Source organism: Panthera onca, chromosome C1 (genome assembly GCF_046562875.1).
Source record: "Panthera onca isolate mPanOnc1 chromosome C1, mPanOnc1 haplotype 2, whole genome shotgun sequence".
Lineage (NCBI taxonomy): Eukaryota > Metazoa > Chordata > Mammalia > Carnivora > Felidae > Panthera > Panthera onca.
This window is the reverse complement of record NC_138346.1, coordinates 220135333-220158389: the sequence shown is the minus strand read 5'-3', so window position 1 is coordinate 220158389 and position 23057 is coordinate 220135333. Positions and strand designations below refer to the sequence as shown.

At 68.1% G+C, this 23057-nt stretch overlaps 2 protein-coding genes across 4 annotated transcripts; both read right to left on the bottom strand.

Annotated features, from left to right (window-relative positions):
- Positions 1–269: 269 nt before the first annotated feature.
- Positions 270–16549, bottom strand: PANK4 (pantothenate kinase 4 (inactive)). 3 transcript variants are annotated; one of them, XM_081796482.1, is made up of 19 exons: positions 16391–16549; positions 12354–12436; positions 10459–10673; positions 9794–9977; positions 9527–9619; positions 9015–9168; positions 8721–8902; positions 8113–8194; positions 7416–7516; positions 5186–5341; positions 4489–4601; positions 4139–4226; positions 3396–3547; positions 2460–2515; positions 2336–2385; positions 1864–1968; positions 1459–1559; positions 1296–1364; positions 270–735 (listed from the first exon to the last, which is right to left on the bottom strand). In XM_081796482.1, exons 1-19 carry the CDS (start codon positions 16512–16514, stop codon positions 522–524), a joined length of 2322 nt encoding a protein of 773 aa, XP_081652608.1. In that variant the 5' UTR covers positions 16515–16549; the 3' UTR covers positions 270–521. The 3 variants fall into 3 exon arrangements, with proteins under 3 accessions (XP_081652608.1, XP_081652609.1, XP_081652610.1); XM_081796483.1 differs by having other exon boundaries at positions 7431–7516; XM_081796484.1 differs by lacking the exons at positions 12354–12436; positions 16391–16549 and having other exon boundaries at positions 9794–10000; positions 10459–10573.
- Positions 16550–18450: 1901 nt separating this feature from the next.
- HES5 (hes family bHLH transcription factor 5) lies at positions 18451–20022 on the bottom strand. Its single transcript, XM_081796319.1, has 3 exons — positions 19916–20022; positions 19661–19826; positions 18451–19452 (listed from the first exon to the last, which is right to left on the bottom strand). Exons 1-3 carry the CDS (start codon positions 19967–19969, stop codon positions 19172–19174), a joined length of 501 nt encoding a protein of 166 aa, XP_081652445.1. The 5' UTR covers positions 19970–20022; the 3' UTR covers positions 18451–19171.
- Between the last annotated feature and the right edge of the window lie 3035 nt (positions 20023–23057).

Genomic DNA, 23057 nt, shown 5'->3' with positions numbered 1-23057 from the left:
CTGGGCCGGGGTGGGGGTGGGGGCAGCGGCCACGGCCCACAGGCCACAGCCAGCCCAGGGGCTCCGGGAGTAACTGAAGGGAAGAGCCCGCTCTCGGCCGCCCCGGGGAGGGGCTCTCAGGACCCCTGCCCGCACCCCTTCTCTGCAACCACACAGCGTAGGCAGGGGGCCGGGCCCGCTCTACACGTTCTATTTGGTGCGGACCCCGAGCCTCTGGTGACCTGTTGGAGACATGTGCATATATTTATATCTATACGTACATATGTATATATATATATAAAAGATTATTTAACAGTTAAATATATTCCAATACGAATGTCTCACTGGACAGAGTTGCGTCTCCCGCCACGGACGCGGCAGCATCGTAGAGACCCCGACGCCACACGCGCCCACGCTCCCACCCGGGCGCACCGGCTCTCAGTCACAGGCGCGCGACATAAATATTCCGATCGGAACTCGGTCTCCCTGTTGTGGTCGCAGTACGTTCCCGACGAGCGGAGGAGGGTGGCGGGGCGGGCGCCTCACTCGGCCGGGACCTCGTACTTGAAGATAACGCTGAAGAGCCGGCCGCCCAGCCGCTCGGCCAGCCAGGAGTTCTTGATGACGGCCAGCTTGAGGCTCTCGCAGCGCAGGGCCGCGTAGTAGTTGGTGTGCACGGCGCGGCCCATGCCCTCGATCACCACCAGGTCTGCGCCTCGCTCCCGGACCAGCACGGCCAGCCCCTTGTCCAGGCGGCTTCGGGGAGGAGAGGGGCGGTGAGGCGGGGCGGCGGGCCCTCTGCCCCTGCACCGAGCGGCCGCCGCGCCCTCCCTACAAGGGCATCCCCGCCCTCCGGGGCCTGTGGCGGGAAACTTGTGAAAACCGGGCCTGAGAACGCTTTTCTATGTGCGGCACTCCAAAGGCTCTAACTCCTTTCCGTGTCACGCGAACTCCCCCTTCCTGCGTGGTTCACGACGGGCCCAGAACAGGGAGGAGGTCGATCCTCGAGCAACGTCCCTCCCCCGGGGCTGGCTCCCGAAGGCCGGGTTCTCTCACGTAGGGTCCCCCGGGGCCGAAAGCAGCAAGGCGGAGACCCAGGCGTCTAAGGGCACGCGGGGTGCCCACAGCCCCAGCCGCGGGGCATCCGACCCACCAGCCCATGGCGCGGCCAGGCCGCGGACGGTCCCGAGCCCACCCTCCCGGGTCCCCGCGGGAAGAAGGCTGCCCAGACCCAGGGCTCCAGCCGCACTGGTGACCCCTGCTGCCCAGCTCGCGCGCCGGGGGCCAGGGTGGGCGAGGGGGTGCCTCGGGGGTACCTGAGGTCCAGACACGGGGAGCTGGAGCCCGTCTGCATCAGCAGCAGCCTCTCCTCTTTGAGCGCCGAGCTGCGGAGCACAAGGGGTCGGTTGGCGCCCTGGGAAGCTCCCACCACGCCCCCGCTTCTCCGGACAGGGCCCCCCGGGCGCCCGCCCTGCTTACTGGACGACAGGGTCCATGGCCGCGATGCGCTCAGCCACGATGAGGGACTCGCAGTACGTCACGTCATTCAAGGCGGGTCCCGAGTTGCACGCCAGGATGACCTACGGCGGGACGCCCCGAACTCTGTAGGACCTCGGCCACCGCCCGGCACCGAGCCAGCCTCTGCTCGCCCGCCCACCCGGGGCTGCCGGCTGGGAGGCGCAGCCCCGGCGACCTCGCTGCTCGGCGGTCTCCAGGAGGGCCGGCTCCCGGTCGGGACACGGACGGCCCCGGAACGGGCAGACCCGAGGTCCGTGACAAGCCTCACCTGAACCTACCTGGCCCGCACGGGGGCCACGCCGACGCCAACCCCCACCGCGAGTGGAGGGCCCAGGGCAGGGGTCCCGACTCGGCCCAGACGCTCACCTCCGTCCCTCTAGAGAGAAGCTCCCTGACAAAGGGGAAGACTCCCAAAATGACGTCTATTCCACTGTTATCTGCGAAAATTAAGGCACATTTGTGAGGGGGCCCCTGCAAGACAAAACCAGGACGTTCAGTTGGGAACAGGCGCGTCCAAGCGTTCCAGACACCTCCGTGCTCCACACTCCCCGAAGGCCGAGGCCGAGGGCTGCTGGGTCCCGCGGGCGCTGGGGTGCTGGGGGCAGGGCGCCCGTGCCTCTTCCAGGACTGCGGCCCCCGTGACCTCCGAGCCGAGGCCGGCCGGCCTGACCAGTAGAGCCTGCGGGACTCAGGCTGGAGCAGGGGGCGGTTAGCTGAGACCCGCAGCTCGGCGGCTGGGGGAGCGGGCAGGGGCCCTCAGTGCGCTGCCCCGGGGCAGCCCCGCGCCGTCTCCAGGGCCCCTCCCCGCCTCCCAGGGCAGAGATGGGGACAGCTGTACCTTCAGTCTCTGAAGCCACTTGCCGTAGGAGTCCACGAGCCACGGCCGCTCTGCGGGGCACGGACACGGTCAGCCGCGCGCTCGCGGGCAGGCCTCCTCCCCCGCCCGGCCCCGGGCAGCCTACCTTGCAGCTTCGACTTGGCCTCCTCGAAGCCGAACTGGGGGTCAGATTCAAGGACGCTGCGCGGGGAAGAGGACGAAATCACAAAACACCCAAACCTCAGCTCACAGCATCCACGGAGACCCCGAGCGAAGCCCTTCCCAAACCGGCGAGCGTTGCCGTGACCGGAGCGGCGACGTTCCGCCGTCGGTTGTCGGCAGAGCGCGCGGGCCCCGGGTCGGGGACCCGCTCGGCAACGTGAACGGCGGTGCCGGGGGGGGCAGGGTGAGGTCCTGAGTCGGGGGCGACCTCGGGCAAGGCCCCGGGTCGGCGCCGGCTCCCAGCCTCGCCCAGCACACGCCTCGACGCGCCACCCGAAGGGAAGGACGGGGACGAGGGTGAGGGGAGAGGTGGTGATTCTTCTCGAAGTTGGAAAGGACGCCGCGGGTGCGACCAGCGAGAGCCACGCAGAGGGGACAGCGGGCGGGAGACAGGGCGCCGGGCACAGGGCGAGGCGGGGGACGGGCATGCCCGCTCCTTCGGGAGCCCCAGGAAATCACGCTGGAAGGCTGGGTTTTGACGGTGACCCCAGACCGAGAGCCCAGGGTGCTCTGGGGGCCGGGGCACGTGCCCCCACCCGAGTGCAGACTCCTTCACGAGGCACCTCCGTTTCTCACTTTCAAACGTCAAGCGTTAACTCTGACTCTGGCGCACCAAGGGTCCGGATCTCTGCCTCAGGGCGCAAGCCCACACCCGATAGATGCCAGTGAGCCGGTCCCCGCGGCTGTGCTCGGGGGAGCACGGCCCACAGAACCGCCTGTCATTCCCGGGGCCACACGTGACCGGGTGGGGGGGCGGGGGGGAGGGGGACAGGACGGGCAGTCGGACCCTGGTCCTGGGCCCAAGCTGGACCGAGCAGGCAGGGGTGGGGCTGACGGGAGGCTGGAGGGCGGCACCTACTCAGAGACGGCTTTCGCTCCCCAGTCGAAGACGTTCCCGGCCAGCAAGCCTTTCACCAGGGCCAGCTGCCTCTCCTCCCAGCCCAAGGCGTCCAGACAGCGGATCACCCTCGGGAAACACTTCAGTGCGACCCCGTTTTCCTTCTGCTTGACCTGTGGGGACAGGCGGGCGGCTGGTCAGGAGCGACGGCGCGGCCCTGGCTCCCGCAGGCCTTCGGCGGACCGGGCAGAGGGAGGGCGCCCGGCTGGGGACGCCGCGGAGAGCGTCACCGGGAACATCGCTGTGAACCGGCGCCGAGGGGTCGCGCGCTCAACGCGCCACCACGGGACTTCACGCCAACCAAGCCGTGAGAAACCACAGACTCGGAGCCGCGCAAGGTCACGGCGTGGCCCAGGGCAGGGCAGGGAGGGCCGCGGTGGAAGACTTGGACCCCCACAGGCACCCGGCGCCCCGTCCCGAGACGCTCCACCCGAGGGCAGGGGGCGGGAAGCGGTGAGCGGCACGGGCCCACGCACGTGGCCTTCTGGTCAGCGTGGCCCGTCTAGGCCGCCCGCCAGGCTCCGGCCGGCTTGTCGCCTGCGAGGGCACGACTGGCGTCCACGAACGCTCTGAGGCGGCGAGCTCCCGGGGCCGGAGAGGCGGGGCCTCCAAACCTCGGCTCTGACGGGTGTCGCCGCCCGCGTCCACCCCGCTGGCCGTGCCCCCTCACGGGCTCCAGTCCTGCGCGGGAAGGCGGAACTCACTTTGGAGTAGGGGTCCGGGAAGTTGAACTCATTCAAACAGTGCTCCCTCGTGTCCAGAAGGCTGCGCACGGTCAGCGTCCCGTAAGCACTGGGGACGGGGTGGGGGAAGGGCGGCTGAGCGGATCTGACGGCCACGTTCGCTGCCCGAGGGCGTCGTCACGGGGGAACCAAGGTGGCCTGGCCCTGCCGGGCGGCCGAGTGGGCGGGGGGGGGGGGGGGGGGGGGGGGCGTGCACCGCCGCACGTGCGGCCCCAGGAGCGGCCGTCGGGAGCCCCGGCCCTCGCGAGCACACGTTCCCCCGCCGGGCCCCCCAGCGCACGGCGAGGCGGCCCCGGGCAGGGGACACTCACAAGGGCTGGTGTCGCAGCGTCTGCAGCTTGCGCCAGTACTTCTGCCGGAACTTCTCTGCCCGCTCGGCTGCGTCCACGGAGCCCGGCTGGCTGGCCACGGCGCGTTTCACCACCTGCGAGCACGGGGCGGTCAGCACGGCCCCGCGCTGCCGCCGAGCCGTCTCCCGGGTGGCGACGGGGCCACCCGAGCTCCCGCCGTGCCAGGGGGATGGGTGGCTCAGGGGACCGTCCTTGCAGGCTGCGGGGGTCTGAGGCAGGGCAGGAACCCTCCCTCTGAGGACCCCAGGGGCCCGAGGGGCTGTAGGAGGGGACACGTGCTCCTGGGGGGCCCCGAAGGGCTCGAGTCACGACTCTTTGGGGCCCGGAGCCCGATCGCAGCTGTCCCCTGACCCCCGCGCGAACTGTTTGCGCTCTGCAGAGACGCGGCAGCCGGCCCGGAGGCGGGGCGCGATCGTACGCCCTCGCTGAGGACACGTCCCAGCTCGCCGACGAGCCACTAGGAGCCACGTTTTTACCTGGGAAACGTGATTCACCCCCTCAGGCTCACACACGCCTCCGGTGGCTTCCGGGAGACGCCCCCTCCTCCTTCACCACACCTGTCGCTTGCTGCACGGGCGCCCGGGGCCTCCGGCGCCTACGAACTCCGAGCCGCCCGTCTCGACCCCAGGGGCGCGCCCGGCCCGCCCCGAGCCCTCACCCCGTCCAGGGCCTCCTCGAAGCAGGTGAGCCAGTACTTGCGGGCCAGGGCGTCGTCCGTGAGGTCGACCGTGTCGGGCACGTAGGAAGACGGGTCCAGAAGGAGTGGCAGGTTGGCCAGCGGCCTCTCCAGCCGGTCCATCTCCAGAAGGTCGAACTGGAAGGACGAGAGGCGGCGGACGCGTCAGCCACGCAGCTCTAGAAGACCGAGGCGCCTCCCGCCAGCCTGAGAACCAGCTCCTCGGTGAGAGCGGAAGGGGCCCGGGGAGGAGACCGCTGCGGGTGCAAGCGGACAAGCCCCTTCTTCCCGTCCCCAGACCCCGCCCGTGGCCCCGCTCAGCCACGGCGCCCTCCATCTGGCCGGTGGCCTGAGCCACGCACCCCAGATCCCAAGTCTGCCCGGCCCCCTTCCTCCCTCCCTCCCCCCCCGTGGAGTTTCCTGGGACCCCTGCGGCGGGGGCTCCCACACCAGCCTGAGCCCAACCTCACACACGACCCCCAGACACGCCGGCCGTGCTCGCGGGCCCCCACGAATGCTACTTGCACGCGTTGTCCCACTCGCTGCCCCGCAGGCCCTGGACCCGTAACTCCCCCGTATGGGGCCCACGGCAAGGCCACGGGGACCCCGTGGGGCAGGCGGTCCACGCCCCACACTGGCTCCTTTGTCTCCGCAGCACGAGTCTGACGCCAGTTCCGCCGGCATCGCCGAGGGGGCCCCTTTATGCCCAACGTGCTCCCTGCGGCCGCCAGCGACGAGCAGGCCAGTGCCCCAGCGGTTTCTGGAGGAGCGGTCACTCAGCCAGCCAGGGTTTGACTTAGGTTGTCAAGACCGAAGCTGGTGCTTTCCGGCACACGCGAGAACCGAGCACACGCCTCGCGGCCCTGTCCCCGCCTCTAGGGAGTGACCCACCACATCGCCGCACAGCGGGACGCAGCTCTGGTCTGCCGGCGGCCTTCGGCCCGGCAAGCCTGGGGGGCGACGGGCAGGCGTGCTCTGTGCCGGGGCGTCCGCACTGGAAGGGCCACCACGTGGGGACTTTCAGGATGTCCCGAGTGACAAGTTCAGCGTGGAAACAGCTGGCATTTTCCACGCGAGGAAAGAAAGTGGACGGTCACCGACCCCGGGGCCTCGGCTGGGCTTCGCGGGCCCTCCCGCTACCTGGACCCGCGGGAGCGCACGCCTCAGCCTGGCCTTGCGTAGGCCCCGCAAACCCAAAGCGATGACCTGGCCCCTCCGCGCTTCGGCCTCTCCCTCTGCGAATGGGGGTCTCCGTCCCCGCCTCGCAGGGCCACAGAGACCCAGCACAACAGGCACGCGAGGCGCCAAGCACGTGCCGCGTGGGGACGACCGGCATCCACATCAGGTCTGACGCGGGGATTTCGTGCTCGCTTATCCATTTGGTTTTACGATCCCTAAGGCGGGAATCCACATCGCCCCTCTACGAATCAGAAACCGCGCGTCAAAGATGCAGAGACCCCTTGCGAGCCAGTCGCTGCTCCGACCAGGCCCGGGGTGTGGGAGCTTTCTCTCCGGGGAGGCTACGATTAGATCACACGCGTCCCCACGAGGCTTACGCTAACTAGTATGAGAATCTGCGTCCGTGACGGAAAATCAACTTTGCGTCCAAAAGGCCAGCAGCCTGGTCCTGATGGAGACATTCCGACTCGTGTGCCCAGACTAGCTATCCGGACTCGTCCAGCCGGCTCTCCAACAGGGCGCCCGGGTTCTGGCAACTGCTCAGTGAGTGACCAGAGCGACATATGCCATCTGGGGGGTGTCCTCAATAAGCCTGCGATGTCCCCCAGGATGGGGCCATGATGGTAGCATCCTCTGTCTGGCTGACAACTGGTCACACGGGCCTCTCCAAGTGGGGATTGAGGGATGGGCAGGAAACCAGCAGGGACCGCAGACTCTGTCCTTTCCTACCGCTCAAAACCATCAGGCAGAGAACGCGGTCTAGAGAAGGGCCCGTGGGGGGTTCTGTGGCTCTGGGTTGTGAATGGCACCACGATTCTGGGGAAACACGCTCTGTGTTCTCCCTGCAGACACAGGGGCTGGACTGCACAGTCTTGGAGGCTCCAGCGGGATGTCTGGAAAATGCTAAGAGGAGGAGGGAAGCCAGCCCCGCTGCCCGTCTTTCGTCCCAGAGTCTCGGCCTGCTCAGTGGCCGGTCTGCACCGGGAGAGGGTCTCTCGGAACCTGATGACCCCACCAAGGACCCCATACTCACAGTGCCGCTCCTCACCCGCTGTGTTGGGCAGAGCTCCGGGGATGAGCTCATCAGCCCGGAGCTGCCGGCATAGTTTTCTCCCCAGCTGTACTGGTTAGGGTCTAGGGAGGGAAGGACCAGGTGTCACTCAGACCCCAGGTGGCCCGACCACCGCTGTGGAGGTCTCCACAGCACAGGCGGCCTGGGGTTTCATGCTACGCTACCGTAGTCCCTCTCACTGGCACTGAAACCCCGTGAGATGATACCCGTACCCTTCTCGGCCTCTTAAAGCGGCCTGCCCCGCCCTGCCCCATCACATCCTGCAAGCGTCCTTGAAAAAGCATGGCCCGGCCGAAGAGACGCAGCTTGGCAGACGGCAAGGCGAGAGGGAGGCAGAGGAGGGCCACGTGCCCCTGGCCCCTGCTCGGAGCCCTTTTCACCCACCAAGACCCTCCCCCCCAACCCAGGGTCAATCACGTGGCACGTGAACCCACAGGTGTCGCCTCCCACCGACCCCTCGGAAGAGCGGCAGCAGAGGGAGGGCCGGCCCCTCAGGCTCTTGACTCTGAGGGACGGTGAAGCTGGTGGGCGGGGCCTCTCCCCGAAGGTTAGAGACCCAGTCCCAGGGCCCCGGTGGCCTCTCACCCCCACCCCTCGCCGCACAGGCCCTGCCCCGCCCTGAAGCGAGCACGGGTCCCCCCACGGCTGCTCCACTCACTGTCTTGTTCTGCTCCTTTGAGAAACGCTCCGATGGCTCCCAGGTAGCCTTCGTGTCTCAAGAACAGCGCCTGGACTTCCCCCTGCCGTGGCAAAACCCCGCCTGAGCTGACCTCCAAGCGACACCTGGGCGGTTGTGACGCCCACATGGGCGGCCTCTGTACGCGGTGGAGGTTTCCCGGACAGTCTGCGACGCACTCGTCAACAAAACTCACTCGGTGCGGAACCTAGACGCTTGGCATTTGCGAGTAACTCCTTCCGCAAATTAACACCCACCCCGGTCACCCCACTCGAACGACACGCGTCTCAAAGCTCGTCTGCAGCCCGCGCACGGTGGAGACGGCCCCAGAGGCTCGTCGCTGGCATCACGCCCAGTCCAGGGAGGGCCGCGGCGCCCCAGGCGCGGGACGCGGGAACTGGCCAGAGGAAGGGAGGCAGGAGCCCAGGAGAAGCTGGCGGGGGCGCCCGGCTTCTTGGCTGCCTGCCCCGGGCCCCCCCCGCCGCCCCGGCCCCTGGGTCGGCTGGTTTTGAAGACGCCGCCGAGGGGCCAAGCCGAGTACCCGGGAAGGGCGGAGCCCAGGGTGCCGGCACAGGGAGGGGACCCCGCACCTTGGAGAAGAAGTTAATGCTGTAGGTGATGGTGCGCATGGTGACGGGGTGGCCCCGGATGAAGAAGCCGCCGAAGTACACCCTGTCCAAGCAGTGCAGCTTCGCGTACAGGCAGGCGAGCTGCCCGATGTCGTTGCTGATCATATGCAGCAGGCTCTTGGCCATGTCCTCCTTGGAGAACTCTGGGAGGGCAGAGGCAGGGCGCCGCTGGGCGAGGCCGGGCCCGCGAGGGGGCCGCAGGCGCGGGGGGGGGGGGGGGGGGGCGGCGGCGGGGCGCGGGGGGGGGCGGCACACCTTTGTCGGCAGCGGCCGACTTCCCGAAGCTACTGGCGATGAGGTCGCCGCTCAGCCCCAGGGTCTGGTGGGCGCCCCCGTACACGTCCCGCACCAGCATGTCCACACTCGTGTGCTGGCCCTTGGAGGCCAGATGCAGCAGCTCGTCAAACTTCTGGGGGGACAGGGCGGACGGAAGGGGGTGGGGTGCGGGAGCTGGCGGTGTCCCCACAGCCCAGGAACCAGCCCCGCGCCGAGGAGCCGGCGGTGGGTTGGGGTGGGGGTGCGGCGGGCAGGGCTCCACGGCCACCCACCCGGGAGGGGGGAAGCTGGGGGGGGGGGGCAGACTCTGGGCGCCCAGGCTGCCTCCCGCAAGGACCAGGCACACGGCCAGGACCAGGCCGCGGAAGGAGCCGCTTCCACAGCGACACCGGCCGCCTCGGGTCCCCTGGCCGCCGACCCTCTCCTGAGAAGGCATGGGAAGCGGGACTCGACACAGAGCCGGGAGCGTCTTCCCGCGGCCGTCGGGATACCTTTGTTTTGGTGAGCAGAGCCCCGAGTCCCCAGAAGGTGCCACCTCCGATGGAGCTGCCGCCAACCCACTCGAACCTGTCCTCCGTCTCCACCTGTGGCGGCAGGGCAGGCGAGCTGCCGAGGGGGGCCGGCCACCGCCCACCGGTCCTGGGGACGCCCCAGACGCGGGGGGTGGGGAGGCGCCATCCTGCAGGCCGAGCCCCCGCTGACGCTGCACGGGTGCTCCCTGCCCGGCCGTCACGCGTGGTCCAGGGAGCCCACCTCACCTTCACAATGGACACTCCGGAGCCGATGTTGACCAGAAGGTACGGGAAAATGTCGGGGTGATTGGTCTGGAATCGGAACTCGGGGTTGGAATCTTTCTGATACGCGAAGGCCTCGTGTGGGATGTTCCTCAGCACGAAGTTGCAGCCCTTTATCAAGCAGGTCATCACGTCCTCCTTGTCCACTCTGCAACGGAAGGAGCCCGGCCACTGAAAACAGCACGGGCCACAGAAGGCGCCTCTGCTGCAGCGCGGGGTCCCTCGTGGACACGCCGCCCCCGGCCCGGCCGCGCTCAGCTTGCCACTCGGACGCACACGGCCCTCAGAAGTGGCAACCGGCCCGGCTGCTCCGAAGGCACCTCCCTCCCCCCGCCCTGCAGCCACCGCGGCCACCGTGCCACAGTCATCGCCTGAGCGGCCGGCCCTCTGCACTCCGTGTGCATGCGGCTAAGCCCACGGGGACCTCTGCGCCAGCCGCACGAGCCCGGCCCCCTTCCTTGTGCCTCCTCGGCTCCCCCCCCAGGCCCCCCCTGCTCCCCCGGGGTCCGGCCACCAGAACCCTCCCACCGGCCCGGCCCCCGAGTCTAGTCCCAGCACAGGGCGGGGCGGGGGTGGGTGCGGCTGCTTCAGAGCCCGACCCCGAGAACCGGCCGGCGGCCCCCACTTACTTCAGCCGCAGTTTTTCTTCAATGAGGTCCTTGAATTTGTACGCCCCGCCCCCGGTGGCCTGGATGACCTTGGTCTCAGTGTTGACGAGGTGGTCTTTGATGAAGTCCAGACAAGCTTCTATGTAGGTGTTCTCGAACTTGACGAAGTGCAGCCGGGCAGTGACCTCCTCCTGGACTGAGATCTCGTAGGGCGGCTCGTGGTCCTGCTCTGTGTCCTGGGGATACAGGTTGGGGGTCTGTGTGTGCGTGCTGCCCTTGGCGGGAGGGGGAGGGGGAAGACGTGGGGATGAGGCCCCTGGATCATGAGCAACGCAACCCTTAACGCTAAGTTCAGGCAACCCTTAATGCTAAGTTCAGGCCGGAGGCAGCGCGAGGGCAGGGGCGGGGAAGGAGCCGGCTTCCCAGGCAACAGGAGCGGCCGGAAGTGCCTCCTGACGGGTCCTGGATGGAGGGGGGCCGAGCTGGGGGGCAGGGAGGGGTGTTGGAGGCAGGGAGGGGTGTCGGGTGCCTCCTGATGGGGTCCTGGATGGAGGGGGGAGCTGAGCTGGGGGGCAGGGAGGGGTGTCGGGGGCAGGGAGGGGTGTTGGGTGCCTCCTTACGGGGTCCTGGACGGAGGGGGGCCGGGCTGGGGGGCAGGGAAGGGTGTCAGGGGCAGGGAGGGGTGTCGGGTGCCTCCTGACGGGGTCCTGGATGGAGGGGGGGCTGAGCTGGGGGGCAGGGAGGGGTGTTGGAGGCAGGGAGGGGTGTCGGGTGCCTCCTGACGGGGTCCTGGACGGAGGGGGGCCGGGCTGGGGGGCAGGGAAGGGTGTCAGGTGCCTCCTGACGGGGTCCTGGATGGAGGGGGGCCGGGCTGGGGGGCAGGGAAGGGTGTCAGGGGCAGGGAGGGGTGTCGGGTGCCTCCTGACGGGGTCCTGGATGGAGGGGGGCCGGGCTGGGGGGCAGGGAAGGGTGTCAGGGGCAGGGAGGGGTGTCGGGTGCCTCCTGACGGGGTCCTGGATGGAGGGGGGGCTGAGCTGGGGGGCAGGGAGGGGTGTTGGAGGCAGGGAGGGGTGTCGGGTGCCTCCTGACGGGGTCCTGGACGGAGGGGGGCCGGGCTGGGGGGCAGGGAAGGGTGTCAGGTGCCTCCTGACGGGGTCCTGGATGGAGGGGGGCCGGGCTGGGGGGCAGGGAAGGGTGTCAGGGGCAGGGAGGGGTGTCGGGGGCAGGGAGGGGTGTTGGGTGCCTCCTTACGGGGTCCTGGACGGAGGGGGGCCGGGCTGGGGGGCAGGGAAGGGTGTCAGGGGCAGGGAGGGGTGTCGGGTGCCTCCTGACGGGGTCCTGGATGGAGGGGGGGCTGAGCTGGGGGGCAGGGAGGGGTGTTGGAGGCAGGGAGGGGTGTCGGGTGCCTCCTGACGGGGTCCTGGACGGAGGGGGGCCGGGCTGGGGGGCAGGGAAGGGTGTCAGGTGCCTCCTGACGGGGTCCTGGACGGAGGGGAGGCTGAGCTGGGGGGCGGGGAGGGGTGTCCGCTGCCTCCTTACGGGGTCCTGGACGGAGGGGGGCCGGGCTGGGGGGCAGGGAAGGGTGTCAGGGGCAGGGAGGGGTGTCGGGTGCCTCCTGACGGGGTCCTGGATGGAGGGGGGGCTGAGCTGGGGGGCAGGGAGGGGTGTTGGAGGCAGGGAGGGGTGTCGGGTGCCTCCTTACGGGGTCCTGGACGGAGGGGGGCCGGGCTGGGGGCAGGGAAGGGTGTCAGGTGCCTCCTGACGGGGTCCTGGACGGAGGGGGGCTGGGCTGGGGGGGTAGGGAGGGGTGTCGGGCAAGGAATCCCCCTGGAAGCTAGGCCGATGTGCACGAGCAGCAGAGGGAGGGCAGCCGGACAGTGACAGCGGCCGCCCAGGGCCCCCCCACGGAGGCTCACCCTGCCCGAGGACTCGAAGGAGCGCACTCTGGCAACCTTGTGCTGCACGGTGGAGTAGTAGGCCAGCTTGGTGAGCGACCCCCCTGCAGGGAGACACCGGGCAGCAGTCAGGAGCCGGCGGACGGGAGCCCAGGCTCGTCGGTCCACGCGGCCTCCCCCGCCACACCAGCTCCTGTGCCTGCCGTCGCTGGGTGTGAAAACCCCGTGGGCCACCGACCAGAGGAAGGGAAGGAACCGTGGGGCCCAAGCACTCGGCACAGCGGGCCTGAGACTGCCCACTTCCCCTGCGCACCAAGTCCTCGAGGAGAAAGGAGAGCGTCCTGTTTCCGGGAGGCCCTGGAGATCACCAGTGGTTTCGAAAAGTTGTTTCAAACCCTGGTCTTGAAAATGACCCAAAGGACAAAGCTAAGAAGGGCATGGCTTTCGCCACCAAGTACGCTTGACTGTCCGTGGTAACAAGGGTCGGGGGGGAGCCACTACGAGGGTATTTTCCCAGAGTGCACCGGCAGAGGAGGGGGCTGTCTCACCGGGAACGTTCTAGCAGCCCACCCTCTCCAAGCTCGGGGCTGGGGGCCTCACGGGGGCGGCGGGGTCTCCTCCCCTCGGACCGGATCTCGTGAATACCACCAGGAAGCCCAAACACCAGGGAGCAGAAGAGGCCTTTATTTGCCTGAAACACGTTCAGGGCCAGTTAGAGAGACACCCGAGCAGTCACTTTCAAGGGTAAGCTCTGGGGGGTCAGAGGTGGCCTTGGGGAGGCGTCAGGTGGATTCCCGCAAGGCCCGCGACGGTGGTGGGGGGGGGGGGGGCAGCAAAAGGCTTGTCGCCACGGCCACAGAACGGGTTCGTGTGGCCAGCGCAGCCGGCGGGACGCCCTGTGTGAGGAGGAGGCTGGAGGCGATCTCGGAGAGTTGCTTTGTGATGCCGCCCCCAGGGAGCATGTGACAAGCACTCAAGCCAGGACACATCTGGAAAAGGCAGGCATCAGAGGGCCGCGGCTCGTCCAGGTAACGGATCTCGATCTGAGAGCGGCCGCTCGGAGCCTGCCAGGCAGCGTGGACAGGGCCTCCCGGGGTGCCCCGGGACCTGCCCTTGTCGGGCCACGGTCAGCACGCCCGCTCACAGGCTTCCTCTCATCCCCAAACCACGGGCTTTAAGAAGCAGGACTTGGTCTAAGCCTCCTCATCCCTCCTCCCTGCCCTCAATCCCCACCTGGCCCGGAGCGGCTTTCACTCCGTGAACAAACACGATAAACCTTAAACAGGCGACGCAAAGGGAAGAAGATATGTTGTGAGACTTGTCAAAAGTTTCTGTGAACGAGACCCCCGATCACAGAAGGTCCGGCTTCAGATCGTGAGTTCTTTACACGAGGTTTACATCACAGCCAAATACGAGGTGTTGGGGCCTGCTGGGGCTGCGGTGGGGGCAAGCTGTCCCGTGTGCCCCACACCACGCACCCCAGTGGGGCAACGCCCAGCAGCCAAGCCACATCTCCGTGCCCCCCCTCCCCCCCAGGGGGACAGCGAGTGGGGACGTGCGGAGCGGAGCGTTCAGCCTGAACCAGAGGAGCTCACAGAGCAGGATGGCGGGTGCCCGGGGAGAACAGGGAGCCCGTCTGTTCGCGGGATCCCTTGGATTTAGTGACCGCCGGCCACAGGTCCTGGCATGTCACACCCGCCAAGTGCAGTGACCACGCTGGCGGGTGCACACAGCGGTGGACATCAAAGACGCTCCAGTCCAGCCCGCCCCCCACTCCAGGGCCAACGGTACCCGGACTGACATCAGCCCGCCCGTGTCCCTCCACCAGCGCCTGAGCCGGGACCCCCCCACCCCCAGTTCATCCAGACCCACGGGGCCAGGCGCAGGGCCACCCTCTCCTCCGCCTTCTTGGCCAGTCCTTCCCCCGTGGGCACCGGGTCACCGCCCCCTCGCCCTTGCTCTTCACCCGAGGGACCCGTCTGGTGCCCAGCAGAGACTTGAAGTCGAGTCAGCTTTAAGCATGTGTTCTTAGACAAAATGTCCCTGATGCTTTCGAAGCAGGGAATCTGCTTGGCTGACACGAGTGTCCGAGAGAGGAAGGAGCTTGCCAAGAACACAGAGCAGCTGAGCTCTCCTGGAGCAGGAGGCTTGGGTGAGGGGAGAGGAAATGGGAGAAGCCTGTTTTTAAAGCCAACTGCTGACAAGCACATGCACTTGTGGGTTTCCGGGGTGAGGACCCACGTCCGAGCTGTGATCTCCCACCAGCCGCACAAACACGTGGTCTGTCCTTAAGAACAAACACAGGACTCAGACCCAGGGGGAATCGTCAAAGAGGGGAAGGGAACACTGACACTGAAGATATCCCTTTGAGTGTCCTTCTGCCCAGGAACCCCACCTGGGCTTGGCGCTGGAGGGCAGGCCACTGCAGGGCCCCTTGGAGCCACGGCACTCCTCTCTCGACTTCCTTCACCCTGTGGCTACGAGCTGACCCCTGGGAGCCACAAAGAACATTTCAGGGTAACCCAGGGCGAGCCATTTTTCAGCTGCACTTTCAGGAACGTTAAGTGCCAACCTGTTCCCAGGGTGCAGAACCCAGGTTTAAGTGCAGCCAAACAAAGTCGGAAAACGTCAGGGCACACACCTGCCTGGGCCCCTGTCACATCAAGGCACGGGTAGGTCTCAGAAGACGGGCAGAGCAGGGCCTCCAAGCTTCCCACTGCCAGCCCAGCGTGCAGTCAGGCACCAAGTTTAATTGGGTCCCCCGCTCATAATGTGTCCTGCTGTACGCTGGGGTCCCCACCCCCCACCAGGCCTCAGGGCATCTCACACCTGCCGCCAGGTCAGTACCCCAAGGCGCCGCCCCTCACAACCCCCACTGGCCTGCAAGGTGAGCACTGAGGACACTGAGGGTCCAGCCCACTTTCCACTCTCCCGGAGGACACCCTCCCCCACCCAAGCCGGAGACACCTCAGTGACTCTCAGCGGCAGGGGAGAGACAAGACCATCACAAGCAAATGGCTCCAAGAGGAAGGGCCCGGGGCGGGGACAGAAGCACGCCTGTCCCTTCTAGCATCACTGGCCAGCTTCAACAGGTCAGGCATGGCTGCCCCGCTGCCCCGATGCTTAGCCGCCTACACTCGGCGAGTGGCAGGCCCAAGCAAACCGAGGCCCCAGCCGAGAGCCAGCTGACAAGGGAGCCGTGTGAGGCCACCATGCCTACTCCGGGCGCTTCGCCCAGTGAGGCTGCCCCCAGGAAACCTTCATCCCCTGCCGACGGGGGCAGAGCAGCCGAGTGCCGAGGCTTGACCAGATTCCAGGCCCCACCTGGCCGCTTACCAGCCGACCTCAAACAACTTAGTTCACCTATCTGACCTCAGCGTCCTCATCTACGAAAGGGGGCTGCTGGGAGGCGGCCGGCGCCAGCGTGGGATGAGGGTCTAGAACGGGCCTAGAGCAGGAAGGTCGAGTAGAGCCTGGGCGAGGCCCTGGGGTCACCCCTGCGGCCTGCACGGGGCAGGGAGGCTTCTGAAAGATGCCGGCAAGGGTCCCAAGGTCCACGTCCAGGTCCTCCAAACTCCCGCCAAATGTCAGCGGTCCAGAAGCCGAGGGCGGCAGCGGGAGGAGGGCTTCGGGCTGGGCCCAGACGGGCAGCCCGCCGAGGGTTCCCGCGGCCCCAGGCCGGGCCGCTGCCCGCCCTCGGCGCCGCCCCAGACGGCGGGCCCCAGATCGCTCTCGTGGCTCGGACAGACCCCGCCCGGCGGCCGACCCTACCCGGGTGGACTAACGAGGGGCCGCCGGGCCGCCCGCCTCTCCGCGCGGGACTACGAGGGCCGGCGTGCCCCGCTCCGGCCGCGCGGCGCCTGCCGGGAGCCGTAGTCCGGCTGCCGCGGCCAGCGTAGGCGCCGACGGCCCGCGGACTACAAGGCCCGGCAGGCTGTGCGCGCCGGCGGCCCGCGCCCCGCCCTTCGTCCTTGCCACCGCCCCCGGCCCGCCGGCTCCGCCGCCCGCGCCCACGCCCGCCGCGCGCCGCTCAGCTCCCGGCGCCCGTCCGCGGCTACCTATGTCAATGGCGAAGCGCTTGGCGTTCTCCAGGTTGCGGAAGATCTCGTCGGGGGGCAGCGTGATGCTCTTGTCCAAGCTGTCCCCGCTGCTCCCGCTGCCGCTCGCTCCGCACTCCGCCATTTTGAATGTGCCCGGCCAGCCTCATCAGCCATGGAGATATATGCGCATATATTTGACTGCTAAACGCCTCCCGCGCATATATTATGCTAATGAGGCACCCGGGCCCGCCCCCCCCCCCCCCCCCCCCCTCCCAGCCCGCCTCTGTGGTCCCGGCAGCTGGAGGACCACTGGCCTGCCCGCGCGCCGGGGTCCCCGCGGCCGTTGGCCCAACACGAAACGTCTGGACTGTTGTCTTTGTTGTTCCCTCACCGAGCTGGCCAGATGCTGACCTCCAGTGCTCTGAGCTAGTGCAGAGAAGGCACCTGGGGCTTGCAGACCCCCAGAGACCTGCCTCTTTCAGTGAGTGCAGCTGTTCCCAGGGCGCATGTGACCCACCAGCCCGGGGGGTCTCTAGGGACCAAGGACAGTTCCAAAAGCCACATGCAAAATGGGGGTGTCAGGGACCCTGCCTTCCAGGCGCCCCAGCCTGGGGTGGACGATGCACCTGCAGGTGGGGAAGACACTCACCCTGATGGTGAGATCTGTAGACAGTGCAGGGGAAAACAGGGCAGCCCGCCTGGAGGAGGCTGCCTTTGGGCAAAACGGGGAGTCTATGGGAGTTTGTAGGGGACCATCTGAAAAATATTCCTGAAGCTGGAGCATGGACACGAATGGTAGTGGGCAGGGCCAGTCCCTGGGAAGCTCCTGCTGGCCAGAAGACCCTTGAGGGATGAGACCTCAGAGGCACCGGCTGCTTTGGGAAAGAGCCCAGTGCTGGCGGTGGACAGACGGTCCCTAGGGCAACTGACTCCCAGGTGACCCTGGGCCAGTTACTTCTTGTCTCTGGACCTCGGCCTCTGTCTGAGCGTGTTACCAGCTGCCTGGCAAGGCCTCCGGAGCACGGGCCTGTAGAGCAGCACAAACCCCACGCCCCCGGGGTGATCGGAAGGGGGGCCCTGTGCCTCGGGAAGAGGCCGACTTGCCAGCATCGTCTAAGGGGTGGGTGTGCTGGGCGGAAGAGGGCAGGGGGTCTGCTCCTAGAGCACACAGGCCTGGAGCGCCGAGGACTCTGGGCCGGGGGAGGGGGGGCACTGTGGGCCTGACCAGGAGGCACAGCCCCCTCCCCGTGCATTGACATGCCTGCCCCACATGCCGCAAGCGTGTGGGATGTAGCGCTGGGCCGGCCTGGAGGGGGCGCCTCAGATGTTCCTGTCAGGCTGGACAGAAAGGGATTCCAGAGGGCAGAGGGGAGAGGCGAGCTCCAGAGGGAGGATGGCCCGGCTGGGCCCCCTCGCTCCGAAGAAACGGGAGGGCCTTTTGGTTCCACTGCCCATGGGCGGACTTGTCCTTTGGGGAGCCAGGGCCCTCCTAGGTCCTTGCAGACTCAGTCAACACCTGCTGGTCCACCTGTTTCGGCCCTGGCGAGCGGTCGGCCTGCAGGGAGGGCCGGGCAGCCACCTGTGTGTGGGCTAGCCAAGCGGGGGCATCCAGGAGCTCACCCGGGGCAGGGCCCGCTGGCCACACGAGACGGCCAGGGGAGGCAAACGCCTCCTGTGCCTTTGGCCCTGCGAACCCCCTTTTGTGAACAGAGCCGGAAGGTCCTGGAGCTGTCACTCCCCCCCTCCCCCACCCCCCCACCTGCAGGGAGCTGCTGAGAAGCCCCGGGACAGAGAGCCCAGTCTCCCACTGCACTGCTTCCTGCTGTGCACGGGGGTACGTGTTCTCTGGGCCTGTCTTCCTTCCAGCCTGCCTCTCCCCTGCTCGCCTGCCTCCTGGCCTCCCTCCCTCCTTCCTTCAGCCAGGACCAGCCCTTCTCTCCCTGTGCAGAAGGTCACCGGCAAAGACACCTCCCACCCATGCTGGAGTACCACGATAGCGTCCGTCCCCCTTCCCCCCCCCCCACCCCGCGCAGACCCGCCCACCCCGTGGCTGCCAAGGACACATGTCAGGCACGAGAGACAGACCCCAGAGGGCTGCTTAGTCAGATTTTATTGGAAGTCTGCAGAGCAGTCCCGTGGGCTCCCACGTGACCGAGGGTTCAAATTCTGAGTACAAAGTCATGACCACATGCACTCGCCCACACACAGGGATCCTTTGAGGATCATGGTGGAGACGCCCACCCTCCCCACAAAGCCCACTATGAGCCCCAACTAGACAACCACGTGCACGCAGGGGCCTTTCGGCCACAGCTCTGCATGGTCCTTCGGTGCCCATCCAGGCTGACACTCTTTCCTATGAGGATACACCTTGAGTTCCGCCTTCACAAAAGGCAAATGTGCCCACGGCACGGCCCGCCCGCCGGGCCCCCTGGCCCGGCAGCAGCAGGCCCTGAAGAAAGTCCTCTACACGTGGAGGCACCGGCTGACCGAGCCCCTGACGCCTACAAATATCATAGAACCCCGGGCAGCGGGGACTTCCCAGAAGTCACTTGCTGAAATGCAAACACAGAACAACCCCGTGGAGTCAGACACTTGTGCGAAGGCGGCCCCGACTGTCCCGAGTGACCAGGCCTCTGTGACCGCCTTCTCTCCAGAAGGACCCTCCTGCTGGCCCGCCAGCCTGGAGAGCGAGCCTTCCGGAGGAGGGGGCCTGTCCAAGCCCCAGGAGGGACAGACGAATGGCCAGAGGTGCAGGCTGGCCTCTGGTCCTCGGGGCGGCCACCCGCACGTCCCGCCGGGTCACCAGGGCCGCCAGAGGCCGCAGGTGGGCTGGCGCGCGGTCACCGCAGTGGCCTTGGCGGGAGTGAGCACGGGCGTGGGCGCGCTGCTGGTCGCCTTGGGTTCCTTAGCGGGCACGGCGGGCGCGGCTGGGGGACGCTGGAAATGGTGGAGCAGCTTCATCTGCGTGTCGCTGGCCGCATGCAGCGTCAGGAACTGCACGGCCTCCTGCAGGCACCAGGAGTAGCCCTCGCTGTAGTCCTGGTGCAGGCTTTTGGGGCCGGCGGCGGCGGCGGCGAAAGCTGCAGGGAGAGGCGCCGCGGTGATTGGGGCGGGCGCGGGGCCGCGGGGGCCGCGGGGGGCGCGGGGGCGCAGGGGGCGCAGGGCTGGGGCCGTGTGGGCGCGTGGGCGCGGGGAGCGCGGGGGCGCAGGGGGCGCAGGGCGCGCAGGGCGCGCAGGGCTGGGGCCGGGTGGGCGCGGGGGCGGCGGGGAGCGCGGCCAGCGGCTCACCTTTGCTGTGCTTTAGGTAGCTGACGGCCATCTCCAGGATGTCGGCCTTCTCCAGCTTGGAGTTGGGCTGGTGCCGCGCGAACTCCTGCTCCAGCAGCAGCTTAAGCTGCTCGATGCTGCTGTTGATGCGGTCGCGGCGCATCTTCTCCACCACTGGCTTGCGGAGCTGCGGGGGGACACGGGCGTCAGCCGGCGGCCAGGGCGCGGGGGCCGCGGGGGGCGCGGGGGCGCGGGGCGGGCGGGCGGCGCACTTACTCGGTTTTTCTCTTTGGGGCTGAGCAGCTCCACGGCCACGGTGCTGGGGGCCATGCCTGGCGCAGAGAGGCGGCTGGCGAGCGGGGAGTGGCGGGCGGCGGGCCGGCGGGCCCTATATAGGCGCGGCGGCGGGCAGGCGCCTGGGGCCCGGGCGCCGCGGCCGTTCCCACACTCGGCGGCCAATGGCCTCGCGGGCCGCACAAAGGCGCCGGCCCATTAGCGCACGCTAAATTGCCTGTGAATTGGCGCGGGCACAATGGGTGCTCCCCGAGGAGCAGGTGGGCCGCCTGCACAATGTCCGGGCTGTGGGAACGCGCTCGCCCTCATTAGCATCCCGGGGCCTGATGCTAGAAGCCCCGCGCCTCAATATGCTGCCTTTTCCCAGGCCTCGGGGGTGGGGGGGGGGGCAGGAAAGAGTAGTGCCCCTCCCCGGCCCCTCTCTCCCCTCTCCTTCCCCTCCCCAGTGGCTCCCCGCTGCCGCTGGCTGGCGGAGACTAGGTGGGGGAAAAGCTTTAGAGTGAATTAATGCCGCGGCTTCCAGTGGTTTGGGCACCTCCTAGACAGGGACCTGCTGCCCCCCCAGGGCGGGTGGAACAGAGGAGCCTACACTTGCCCCGAACAGGCACCTCGGCCTTCCCCGGGGAACAGGTGGAGAGTGCAGGAGCCACCCGAGCTCTTGGGATCAGACCTACTGGCTGTCACCTGGGACTCGCGACTTCTCCAGAGCTAGAAAAAATTGGCTGTGGTGCTTCCCTGGCTCAGTTTTGGGTAGCTCCAGGAAACCGGAGTTCGTGAAATGCCCAGCTTGGAGCCCGACACCCGGGCAGTCCCCCCAGGAGCTGCTGCACCCATCCTCGGGGGAGCAGCGCGCCAGGCAGTAGCATCCGGGGTGCTCTGCACCGGCAGGTGCTTCTCGGGGCCGCACCCGACCCCCATCTGGCGGGAAGTACCACCATGGCCGTCTGGGGAACACGGGAGGGCACCTGGTTCCAGGGGTACGCTTCGCACAGACGTGCGGTCGCTGCACCTGTGAGATTCGGGGGGAAGCTCTGTTGCAGGCCACCCTCTGCCCATCCTGCTGGGCACTCGCAGGGTTTGCTTTGCTTGGGCACCTTGCCAGTGGGTGGGGAGGCAGGGTGCCAGGTGGCAGACATGAGGGTCAGAGCAGGGCAGGCCTGGGGCCCACGTGGACGCTGCGCAAGCTCAGACGGCGGCCCCAGGGCGGCACGGGAAGACTGGTAATCCTGGTGTCTGGCCAGCCAAGCTGAGGGCCGGCAGCTGCTTTGGCGCCGCCAGCCCTGCCCTGGTTCACCGGGACCGGGAATCCTGCAGGCACTGGGGGGGGGCGGAGGCACCGGGGCCTCCTCCTGGGGCAGGGCAGGACCCGGCCAGGTTCAAGAGGCAGGCAGGGCCTCTGCCCTGGGGGCCGGCAGCTGACATCAGGGCACGTTGGCCAGAGTTTGAATCCGGGAGCACGTCCAGGTGTGGCTGGAAGTTGCGGGGCTTTAACAAGGGTCGGGTCAGATCTTTCCCCCTCCCGTGGGTCTTAGCAGTGACCCACAGCTACGACTGACTGGCCCGTTTGGTGGGCCCGCTCCCCCCGTCGCATACAAGGAGGCTTTGGTCTCCCGGCAATGGGCCCAGCCGGGAGGCATGCAGGATGGTGTCACGACAGCCAGGGCAGGCTTGGCTCGGAGCCAGCTGAGGAGTGCCCCGTGGGCCAGCTGGTCACCCGCCGGGGTGGGTTAGGCTGGGGGAGCTCCCAGGGTGGGACCTTCAGGTGGCTTTGGAGGGCGAGGGTAGGCAGCCCCTGCTCACCCCTCTGGTACCTGCTCCTTCCTCCTACCGGCACCTCTCTTAAAGAGGACACGGCCCCTGGGCTGGCGGTGGGAGGCGGTGACCCCGAGCGGGGGCTCCCGTCTGGGCAGATAGGACCCCGCCACGGTTATTGGGCTCCAGTTTGCCGCAAAAGGGCAGGGGGCACCGGGGCCAGCTGGGGACGGGCACGTCGAGGCCCTGTGCTCACCGCTCTGCTCCGTGGCCCGGGATGCTGACAGTGGCTAGTGGCTTTGATGTGGGCTGGCAGTGATGTTCAGTGGGGCCATTTTTGGAGCCAGAATGGGGCTCGTGCTGGACAGCCGGCATAGTCTGTTGTGCCCCTTGCCTGCTTATGGGCTCCGGGGGGTGGGGTGGGGAGGGACAGGATCCCTTCGTCACCGGTGTCCGCTTTGCCCACATCCTACGAGCCGGGGACCCGGCACCAAGGAAGTGCTTCGTTGGGGCTGAGGGAACGCAGGGCCAGAAGCAAGCCCCAAGCCCACCCTGGCCCTGGCCACGGCCTCCGCCCACGCCCACGTGCGCCCTAACTGCCTGGCTGCTAACGGGAGGCGGCGGGGGGCGGGGGGGGGGAGCAGGACTCTGACCAGAAGTGAGGGCAGCGCTCCAGCCAAGCCCTCCTGCTCACTGCCTCACCCCTCCTCTGCTTCGGAGGGGGGCAGTTGGCCGGGGCTTGCGTCCTGCCGGCCCCCTCCCCCCTCCCCCAAGCCAGCTCTCGGTCCAGATGAGACACGTGCAGGAGACGTGGTCCAGCTTCTCCCCCCCACCCCGCCCCCGCCCCAGCTGCCCGCCCACCCGCAGTGGGCCAGGGTGGCCTGCCCGAGGTGAGGGTGGCGGCTGGGCCGTGGCGGGCCCGAGGGGGCTGCCTCCTTCTTCCCTCCTCCCCCCGACCCGGAGCGGCTTTGGTCCATTTTTCAGTGGTGGGAAATATGAAATGAACAGTGTTAAATCCCAGCCAGGCCGGATGAGAGGCTCGCTCCCTCCCTGCGTGCGGGCCAGATGGCAGTTCTGTGGCCTCCGAGGCACACGCCCGGCCTTTGTGGGCCGTTTAACACTGTGAATGGGGCCAAAGTGTGGGAAACTCCTTGGGCTCCTGGCTCACACCATCGGAGGGGGGCTGGCCCGCCAGGCCTGGGGGAGGGGGCCGTGGAGGGGCGGGGTGGGGGAGGGTCGAGGCCGGGCTCCAGGCGGGCGGGTTCTGCCCAGAGGCATCCCAGAACGCAGGGGATGGCGGGATCCTCCGCCTGGGCTGCCCCCAGCAGCGGGGAGGGGAGTCCTCCCTCCGCCCGAGGCTCAGAGTTTGTCC